The sequence below is a fragment of the Chenopodium quinoa genome, unplaced genomic scaffold, assembly GCF_001683475.1.
Source record: "Chenopodium quinoa cultivar QQ74 unplaced genomic scaffold, ASM168347v1, whole genome shotgun sequence".
Lineage (NCBI taxonomy): Eukaryota > Viridiplantae > Streptophyta > Magnoliopsida > Caryophyllales > Amaranthaceae > Chenopodium > Chenopodium quinoa.
This window is the reverse complement of record NW_018744537.1, coordinates 53,742-65,113: the sequence shown is the minus strand read 5'-3', so window position 1 is coordinate 65,113 and position 11,372 is coordinate 53,742. Positions and strand designations below refer to the sequence as shown.

Below are 11,372 nucleotides of genomic sequence, written 5' to 3'. Positions count from 1 at the left end.
TCAAATTTATTATGGGTGTGTATGAGTATGAATTTATTCATCAGAACTTATTTGAAATTATGCTGTATAATGGACTTGATTGGGCATATAAAGCGAGTAACCCTTTCAAGTCAAACTTGGTTTAGCGGGCAAGTTTGTATCCCACAGGTAAGCGAGTAACCTTTTAAGTCAAATCCCACTAGAGACACTTTTGGGGTAGAATTCCCTTACCTTTGAGAGGTTCTAGTTCGGTAGGGCTCTTCTCCTTACCACTGGCGGAGCAAAAGTGGGACAGCTGTTCCCCCACTTAAAAAAAAAATAGTCAGATCAAATACATATTTTGTTGCAATATTTTGGTATATGATGTTGGAATTTATTATTAAGTACTCCGTATTTTGAAATTTTGAGTTGTAAAACTTTAACTATCAAATTAATTGTGTGTTAAGTATTAGTTTTTTTTTTTTTTTTTTTTTTTTTTTCCAACATTTTTGTCAAACTATATGATGTCTATTTGTCCTCCGGTTCAAAATTTCTGACTCCGCCATTACTCCTTACCAACCCCCCGCCCCCCAAAAAAAAAAGCGAGTAACCCATACTAAAGAAACCTAAGATTAGTTTTGGCTTCAAGTATATGGGTGGATATAACAATCTCCCTATGACATGGCATATACGCATACTCCGTATTAGAGAAAGAAACACAAGTTTAACACAAGTCATAACCGACAACTATCTTTACTCGTAGTAAACTACGTCAACAACCAAAGGTAAATTTCAATTCGCCCAATCCCCCACTCTTTTAACAGTACCGTCGGTCGCTTGTTCACCGGCAGATTTCTCCCTCACCGCCAAAACACAAAATCCACATCCACCCAAAATCAAAACAAAACTTTTTTTTTTTCTTTCATTCATTAAACCCCCCCCCCCCCAAAAAAAAAAAAAAAAAAAAAACCTTTTCCTCATCATTCTCTAACATTTCTGCTCTTTTCTGCAACACATGACCTGAGTAAACTCTCTCTCTCTTTCTACCTGAAAAATTCACACTTTCTTTCTCCTCCAATCTCCATGGGAAGACCTCGAGGTTCCAAACGCACCCTTGACTCTTTTACCCTTAAACCCCTCAACAAACCCATAAAACGTAAGTCTCTTTCTCTCTCTAAAACCAAGGTCAATTTCGTAATTTAACATTCATCTTTCTCTCTCATGTGCAGCCGGAGACTGCGTGCTGATGAGGCCGGCAGAACCTTCCAGCCCGTCCTACGTGGCGCGCGTTGAGAGGATTGAGTCCGACACTCGGGGGACAAACGCACGTGTTCACGTGCGCTGGTATTACCGGCCGGAAGAATCGATCGGTGGTCGTAGACAGTTTCATGGGTCAAAGGAGTTGTTCTTGTCGGATCATTTTGATGTTCAAAGCGCTGATACTATTGAGGGGAAATGTATGGTTCATAGTTTTAAGAATTATACTAAGCTTGATGCTGTTGGAAACGACGATTACTTCTGTCGTTTTGAGTATAACTCTGCTACTGGCGCTTTCACCCCTGATCGTGTTGCCGTGTATGTGCTCTCTCTTTCTTTTATCTTTTCTTTGATTTCTTGAATTTTTTTGGGAATTAGGGATTTTTGGGGGTTTTGATTTGATTGTCAATTGGGAAATGAAATAGTGTGAATTTGGGTTAATTAGCTGATTTGGGGTGTGTATTTATCTGCGATTTCGTTAATACTATGTTTTAGATTGTGTAATTTGGTGAATTGGGAATGTATTTTTGTTGTCATTTTGATCTTTTTGTGAAATGTTTTTGATTGCAAATGTGATGAATTTTTGTATTGCTGCTGTGCTCTTATGGGGTGGTTGAATTATGCTGAAATGTGGGATTTTGTTTGATTTGATTTGGCGAATTGAGGAGAATTGAAGGGGAGAGAATAGTGGGTGATTACAGAATGGAGTGGGACTTTTTAGTTTATTAATTGATTCTGTTATGGAAATTTCGGATTATATTTACAACTTACCACCGTCGGTTTACACTGTTTAGTCTGCTGATATGGCGAAAATGTGTTTTCTTCCCTCTTTTGGGTGGGATTTTTTGGATGCTATTGTGAAATTTTGCAATTTGTTGTTATCTACTGTGGTTGACCTGCGCTGGAGTGGTTTAGTATGTCAGTCGAAATGGATGGATAAATTGTCTTTAATTTTGGGATTAGGATGGGTTAATAGGTTACTTTTCTGCTTATCGTGTTTTATTTATTGTTGAAATATGGAAATGTTTTGTTTTTGTTTGGGATTTATAGATTCTGTCTAACTGAATTCTTAACGGTTTGGGATAATCTTTGCAGGTACTGCAAGTGTGAGATGCCATACAATCCGGATGATTTGATGGTCCAGTGTGAGGCATGCAGTGATTGGTGAGTCCTAATTTTGAAATTTACATTTACCTCTCTAAGTTTTAATTTCTGCGTGCATGCATTATATTGGATATTACAACATCGGTTCTGTCATGTGATCAAGTTAGTACTGTGATGGTAAATAATACTGATGACAAGTGAGAGACTTCACCAGGTGAGGCGGAGATGACAGGTGAAATGTGTTGGGTTACACCAAGAGATGAAGGGCGCTGATATATCTGTAGGCTTACTTCTGAAATGCAGCACAGAGTTTTGTGCTCGATAAGCTTTACTTGCTAAATTCGGTATTTCTAAAATCATTACCAAAAAAGCCTTATATGCTTATTGAATTTATGCAGAATTTCTTTTTCTGCTGAGAGCCAGAAGTGATTCTTTCTTGGTTTGTTTGATAAATCACCTTACAATAGTTATTTAAATTCCTATGGAGGTTTTTTGAGGACTCGAGGAGTTACGATTTTCCTCCTTTCCCTAGATCTCATGATCATATAATCTTGCTAGTGGTGTTGTTATCTCTGGTTGGATTTACATGCTGTTTTACTGAAACTGATGTGATAATAAGTTCATAATCTGTATAAACCAAACAACTAATCCTTTTAAAGACTTTTCTGGCAAATTTTGTTGGAGAAATGCAGTAATTTTGCTAGTCATGATGGTGGTATTTCTTTGCACTTGCTGTTGGTTTATCTGTTGTATAGGTTTTTAGAACCCTTTTTTTGTTGATTAAAAGTAAGTGTCCTGCCTTTTTCACCTTCTATTCCATAAACTAAAAAGCTGTCGTCAGAGACTAAACAGGAAATAAGCTTGGAAAGATCTCATCCCAGAATTATTATTCCGTATTTATTGCGTATGAATATTAAGTCTTGGTGATGCATAAATAATGTTTTTGTAAGATTTGAATCTTACAATGCACTTTTTCCACAGGATGAATTTAATACTGACATGTCTTGATTTAGCATGAACAGGCAAAATCGTTGTAATTCGTAGTAAACAGTAAATGCTCTTTTTTGGCCTAATTTGCCTCCTTTTCTCATTAACCGTTGGAGCTTTGCCTTGTTTAATAGGTTTCACCCTGCTTGTATAGAAATGACGGCAGAAGAAGCTAAAAGACTTGATAATTTCTATTGCCAAAATTGTTCCTCTGATGACCCAAAGAAGTTGCAGAATTCACATGCTGCTTCTAGACATTCTGATACAAAGGTACATGAAATAGCATTTTATCAATTTACATTAGGTGTGGTTAATGATGGATTGATGGGAAATTCTGTTTTGTTGTTTTTTGTTTTACTTATAAAATTAGATATCCCAATCTGAAGTAATTACAAATAGAATTAATCACTAAGGTCAAGCTTGGCTGAACCAGAGCTTGACACTGCACTTTTGTAGTAAGGAGTAAACTGGTTTGCTGTAAAAAGTTGAGATGTTTTGGTTTGGACATGTAAGCACCTCTTTACATGTAAACTAATTAATTTACTGGCCTCTAGATTTTTACATGTAAACTAAAGACAACCTTTACTGGAACAGTGGCACTAGCTATATGATGTGGTAGACCTAGCATCAAGTTGAAAGTGTAAACGATTGTAAGATATGAGTAATTTGAGAGGAAGTACAAGGAAGACAGCTTAAAATGATAATTTTGCTATTGAAAACTGGATATGTTGTGACTGTCGATAGCAAGTCTTTAGTTGCACGAATAAGAATTTGTTTTTGGATAAAGGAAATCAGAGCAAGAGTATAATATACTCTATGCAAAAAGAGTGATTAATGATTATGAATTTATCTTACTGGGCAGAAAATCTTGATGCTCTTAGAAATCAAGCCAACGAGTATTTTGATCCATAGATATTTCTTACACATTTACTCCCTCTAGTTGGAAGGACATGTGATGAGTCATGCACATTCAATTTCTTTCCCTTTAAAGATGTAGGGGGCTGCATGAAATTGACGTATCATGAGTCATGGGCATTCAATATCTTTGCTGCTAAAAGATAGATCTGCATGATTGCTTTTTTTTTTTTTTTTTTTTTTTTCCCCCCTAATCTAGTGGCTTTTGTGAAAGCCTTAATGAATCCAATCCTTAACCTAATTCGTCTATTTACTTTCAAATCTAGCCTAAAGAAATAGGCGAGAACTCAAATAACTTGAAAATAATGATGTGAATTTGAGCCCTTTGGATTGTGTTTTAGTAATGACCACGGAAAGGAAGCTGAGTATATTTTCTGAAAATTAATTAAAGAGTGAGTTTGTAGTCCCTAGTCTCTTATCTCCTTATCACTGATTCTCATAACACACATTGATGTGCTTTCTTTCTTTCTTTTTTTTTTTTTTAAAATGTTTGTATTCTATTTTAACACCTGTTTTGTTATTTAATTCCTAGTCTTCTGGATTTTGCAACGTGTAAGCATGCATTGTCTGCTATCCTGAAGTTGATTAGTTGAGTATAGGTCACTAGGAATGGGTAGCCAGGATGGAACCCTGGAGTTCCAGAAGTGGTATTTTGGACATTTACAGTCAGTATTCACCATAAGAAGAATAGAAAAATCATTGAAAAATTGTCTTGTCTCTGCATGCTATCTGGGACTAATGCTGGCATGTGGGTGATAGTGAAATGAGTACACACAAATGCTTCGTATTGATAATGGTGGGAGGGAGGTGGAGGCCTGGCTTTTACAGCCTAAATCCAGTGCTCCCTCGTTTTTTAGATGGCTCCATATTTTATAAAATTAATAAAACTGAACACTATAACATCATCCAGCCTGTCATAGTGGTTAGGGGGAGAGAAATGTAAAAACCTCGCGCATGTGAGAGGTGCTGGTTCAAATCGTGTAGCTGGCTTTTTGCTATTTTTATTTTCCCTCACTCCATTTATGTCTGCCTCTTATTATCTTTGAATATCTTAATTCAATTACATTGCTTTAAATAAAGAGGATTCAATTACATAGCTGCATAACCTACCATCACTATTTATGTATCTTCTATTTAGAGTTAATTTATTGATAATGTTTAACTTTGAGGGGTAACTAATTTCATAAAAGAGTATACTTATTATTTGATTATTAATATAGTAATACGAGTACTTTTTTTGTGTGTGCCTAAATGGTAGGTAATACCATAAAATTAAATAGTATTTGTTTGATTTTATATTATTAAGAAGTGAATATATAACTATTACTTTACACTTAGTTTCCTAAAAAACTTATTACCTTATAGAGTTTATACATCATATTCTTAAATACGGATTATAAGTATCAGTCCTGAATTTAGAAATCTGGCTTCACCTCTTGATAAGGGTATAGGATTTAGAGGATATTGAGCTGTTGTTTTAATTTTGATATGCATGTATCAAGAAAAGTTTTCTTTAATTAAGTTGGTTTTATCATTTCATTCTTCAGCTTCTGCAGTCTTATTTGTATATTTGCCTTTCTTAACAACCAGATCACTTGTCTTTCGGATCTGGATATTTTAATATTTATTCCCTTTAAATGTTGAATATTCAAACTATCTCTTTTCTTGATTGCTTTGGGAGTGTAGGGTGTCAATGATTCAGCCATCTCTTTTTTGGCTGTCAAAACTTAATGCCCAAAAGATCACTGTGTGTATGTTCATTTGGGTGGGTATTTGGGGTAGAGGGTCAGTACTCGTTTAGGATTTTCAATGGATGGCTCAAATCGCCTAATCAATTAACATTCTGATCTCTTTTTTTATGGAATCTTACTATGTATCTTTGTTTCAATGTGCAATCTAATAAAATTAAGCTTGCTAATTGGCTTCTACTGTTCTTGCATGCATTCATTGAGCTATTTGTTTAATAAGAGCTACTATGCCACACACTCAGTAAGCCTTGAATTGTTGTGATTGGCAATGCATTTACTTCTTGTGCTTAGAAATGATGGCGGTAGATTTTTCAATTTTTGTAGACCTGAAGAAATGGTGGGAAATATGGATTTTTATTGCTGACCAAATTCTCTATGTTAAACTCTCAGTCTTTGGTTGTCTTAAAGAAGATGATAGTGTTTACATGATCTCAAGAATGATGTTTTGGCCTGCCTTATGTTAATTGTGTTTGATGTCAAAATTCTGTACTACTTTTTTGATGTCACTTTATTGCTTGTCTCATACTAATGCGGCTGTTTCAGGTGGACACTAAACGCCGTAGAAGGTGATGTATATTGGTGGGACTGGAGAGTAATACCATGAAGTAGGTGTATATTGAGAGACTTGGTTGTTTTCTTCTGATGGACGTTTGGTAGCCTTCAAGCAAATAGAGGATTGCAGCTTCAAAGTAAAAACCAGTGTTATTACGACTTTAATGAGTAGTTTCTCATGTTTTTCTTGAAGGTCAAGGATGTCAACCCTGTAACACCAGAAGTTACTTAGTATGGTTATCGTGTTTAGAAGTCTTGTTTTAGGTTGCCCTATGTTATATAAAGAGGATTGTGTAGGAAGGGGATTTGATGTAGTATTTAGAGCTGATAGAATGCACATATATATATATATATATATATGTATGTTGGTTGTTGCTATTTGTTTGAACTTCGACGCAACAAAGAGGAGGATTCCCTATCAATAATGAAATGAGGTGATACAATGAACTTGTCCGTAGAAAGATACTGCCATGTATTACAGATAAATGTTTCTAGCAAAAATTCGAGAGAGATCAACGAGAACATTGCCAGGTATAATTAACACAAATATGTGTATTCTCAACCTTGTAAAGACCTCGCGCAAGTTAATTTTGACACTCTGTTTGCCTTCAGGTGTAAACTTGTAGTGTAAAAGAGTCTGGAATCTGCCATATTCAAGAAAAATTGTATCGGCCTGTAACCATGATTCCCTGCGACACTGAGTTTGGTTATTGAATCATGTTATTGTAAGCGTAATAAACACAGTAAATAATCTATTTCATTGAAGCTTAGAGTACTCACAAAATGTTTGGAAAAAAAAAAAAAAAACTCATAAATAAGCTGGAATGTTTCTATTTCCTAACATTGAATTGGTGCATATACAATGTGCAAAAAAAACACTACACATTTTTGCAGAGTTGTGTTGCTTAATAACATCAACAATCTTGAGAGTTAACTACATTCTTTCTCGGATTTTTGGACCGTAAACTTGATTTTTAACAATTTCTTTTCTCTAAACGTTATCATAAATTATAAAATTTCCTCAATTTTTGTAAAATTTTGTAAATCATTATTAATACAAAATTAAAGATCATGAGACTATGATAAAATAAAGAACATTCATATATTCATAATCTAATAATTGCACTAATTTTCATTTCTTACATGATGCAATAAGTGCGACAACAAGAGTAAATTTTTTTGTCTCATTAAATCCCTAGATATTTGGATTTATAACGAACGAAATCAATGGAACTTCCAAGCCTAAAAAAGATACAACTCAAATCTAACAATTGACTTAGTTTAACTTCATACATCTTCTCAGAGCTAGACCTTATTACTTATAACATAGTTTAACGACCTTCGCATTATCCAAAGCCTTCTTCTTTGCAAGATCCCAATTAAATTGACATCTTGATGATTTCGGCAACAGAAACCGGCAAAGAGGACAAGTATCATGACCACAGTCCTTTAGCCATCGATCAATACAAGTCTTGTGGAACATATGTTGACATGACAATAACCTTACAACTCGATTTTCACCATTAGACTCCGGTTCTTTAACATCATCTTGAATCGACGTCGTTCTCTTCCTCTTCTTGCCCTTAACCCCTTCGAGACAGATAGCACAACTAAAACCCTCACCCTCCTCCATAGACAGACCGTCCACCTTAACCGGCTCCATTGCGCGTAGTGGCAAAGGGTGCGGTTCTGGTTGTTGCTTCCGGTAGTCAACCCAAGAGATCACCCACTCATTGTTGTGTGACAAACTGTGTCGCTCAACGTGGTTGACGATTTCATACACCTTAGCAAACCGGAACTTTTTTTTCTCCGCAACAACCATACGTCGAACACTCGAAACATTCTCGTACAAGTCTTGTAGCACTTCATCAGGGTTAGGGTGTAAGACGGATTTAAGAAACTCCGATAACTTACTCTTGCACGCTTCACAATCTACTGGATTAAAACACCCTAATACTTGTAAAGCTTTCTCGTTTTTAGTATACGGAGTTGTTTCATCATCTTTTTCGCCGCATTTAATCCTCCGCTCCCACTCTTCGTATCGCACGATGATCTTCATGTCTCGTTGTGTTGCTGCTTGACGATGCTCGCAAGTAATCATGACGTTATTTTCTTGTGACTTTGCCATTGTTGATTCACAAAACAAGGTTCTTTATTTTTTACTCTAGAGAAATTATATTAACCTTGCCTTTAATTTTGTTAACAACAAATCAGAAATAATCTTGACTACATTATATAGAAACGAATTCGTAATTGCTTGAAGCACACGCCTATACCTTAAGTCGGTAATTTGCAGGGTGTCATTTTATTTTTAATTTAGGAAAACTTTCCTTAACACGGTATATATATATATATATATATATATATATATATATATATATATATATATATATATATAGTTAGAGAGAAAGAAAGTTACTATTTAAGTGAGAAAACTGTAAGTGAGTTTTCAACAATTAATTGTAAGAGTTTTCATCTATTTTTCAGTGAATTTTTCTCATCATCCTAAATTCGAAAACAGAGTTCCCGAAAAAAAAAAAAACTTATTGAATTGGAAAAAAAAAAAATTTAGCAATTTGAATGAAATTTTGAGAAATTAATATTTAAAACTTTTGAGAAAAAAAGCCTTTTATGGTCCTGTTCTCTACCCTTATCTATGCTGAATTAAATTATTTTACTCAAAATTATTTTATTTAAATTGAATTGAAATTATTTTTACAAAATATAATTTGAATATGATGAAAAAGTTAGTGTTACAGAGATTGAACAAAGATGCCCAGGGCTCCGCTGCTATCTTTGATGACGACTTCTAGTAATACAAATGTATTGTTGCTAACTGATACCGTCGAAACTGAGTTTAAAAAAGTTGTTTAGAAGCGAGTAGAATGCTTGTGGATGGAGATTTCGTAAAATAAAAGAAATCGATTAGACTTTTTTTGTGTCACTGCTCATATTTAAGGCATTGCATTCGATGGTAAATCATACTCCCTCCGTGTTTTAATAAATGTTACAATTTGACCGTCACATAGTTTTTGACTTAAATAAAATAAGAGGTAAGTGGGATAATTGGAGTATTAAAAAATTATAAAAGAAAGATAGTGGGGTTAATAGTTTATTGAAAAGTAATAGATGTGAAAGGAGAGAAATAATAAAAAGAAAAGTAATAGTTTGTTTAGGTGAGGACCATGAGAGGAGATAGATATAATGTTAAAATGTAGCTTTTTGCCAAAAAAAAAAAGTGTAACACTTATTTAAACATGAACGCATTTGGTAAGTGTAACGCTTATATATTAAAACATGGAGGGAGTAAAAATTTAAAATGTCTCATTGCGAAAGATAATAGCAATTTAATTTTGAGGGTAGAATCAATCAGTATCTATAAACTTATAAACCGCGAGTTTATAATCCGTTACGTAGTTGCTTCAGCTTTTATTATCCGTTACGTAGTTGCTTCAGCTTTTATTAATTATTTGGAAATTTTGAAAATAACCACCCAAAAAAGATTCACTTTTAAATTTAACCACCCAAAGAAAAAAAAATTTAAAATAACCACCCACTAAATTAAATTTTCACACAGATGACCACCCATTTTGAAAATCCGTTGGAAATTTAAGACATTGGTCCCACCCAACGGCTAATAACGGCTACTTTTCCCTCTGTAATTGAAATTGGCCACGATTTTTGTAGAGTAAACATTTCCCCAAAATTAAACCCACAAATCTCCTTCAATTTCTTCAAAATTTGCAGCGAAATCAAATCCCCTAGTTGCAGACGAATCCCCCATACATACATCAGTTGTAATCGCAGCAGGTATGGTTTCTGAATTTTTAAAATTAGGATTCTTATTGCAATTAATTTGGGGAAAAATGGCGGAATTGTTAGTTAGGGTTTGTTTTTTAGCATGAATTACTTGGTTTCAACTGTAGAATTAACCTTGCTTGTACAATTGGGGGAAATTAGGGTGATTAGGTAATTGGGGTTTTGTTGAATGCATGATTGTCATTGATTAGTTGTTGTTGGAAATCTTGATGCAGTAATGGAGGAGAATAAGGTGTTATTCAGGTTTAAGTACTTGAGTGTTGCTATAGACATTGAATATGAAGTAGGCAAACATAATTTGTTGGACACAACAATAGCAATTGAGGATCAAATTCGTGAAATGGAAGATCCAGTAGAAGGATCAATTGACCTTCTGCATCCCACATTTCAATATATATATAAAGGGAAGTATTGGACTTTAGAAGATGATGGTGATGTATTCAAGATGATTAGGAGGTTACCTAATAAGGACATGTACACCATACATGTTGGGAGCACAGATGACCCTGGTTTCTTGGCTGACTGTATATTAGAGCACAGGATGAAGCAAAATGGGACCTGGCCACCCCCACAATGAGTATGTGTGGTTTTGTAGAAAACTCTAAAACACATTGTGTAATGAAAGTGTTTGGTAAATGACACTTATTTTGGTATTTGCAGGTTGTAAAATGTCTTGGAATAGCTCATCTCCCCCAAACCAGAAGAAATGCAATTGTGGACTGCCTTTTGGAAAGCTGACATCTTGGACTAGGGAGAACCCAGGGAGGAAATTCAGGGCATGAAAATTCTATGACCCTGTTACTGAGACAAGGGGGTGCAAGTGTTTTGAATGGGTTGACACTGAAGATGGAACAGATTGGCAGAAAGAGGTGATTAACCAACTTCTTCTTGACAAAAGGCTGATCAAAGCTGAAGTGAACTCACTAAAGAGAGAGGTTGATGACTTGACTGGGCAGAGAAGATGTTTGTTGAATGAGGTGGACACTTTGAAACTGAAATGCAAGGCCCTAAGTGGTGACAGGAAGAATATGA

At 34.9% G+C, this 11,372-nt stretch overlaps 1 protein-coding gene across 1 annotated transcript; it reads left to right on the top strand.

The window, feature by feature from the left end:
- Positions 1-597: 597 nt before the first annotated feature.
- On the top strand, positions 598-6,982 carry LOC110698423 (chromatin remodeling protein SHL-like). Its single transcript, XM_021875842.1, has 5 exons — positions 598-1,114; positions 1,188-1,533; positions 2,311-2,379; positions 3,441-3,576; positions 6,513-6,982. The coding sequence occupies exons 1-5, from the start codon at positions 1,042-1,044 to the stop codon at positions 6,537-6,539; spliced, it is 651 nt and encodes a 216-aa protein (XP_021731534.1). The 5' UTR covers positions 598-1,041; the 3' UTR covers positions 6,540-6,982.
- Positions 6,983-11,372: the final 4,390 nt, after the last annotated feature.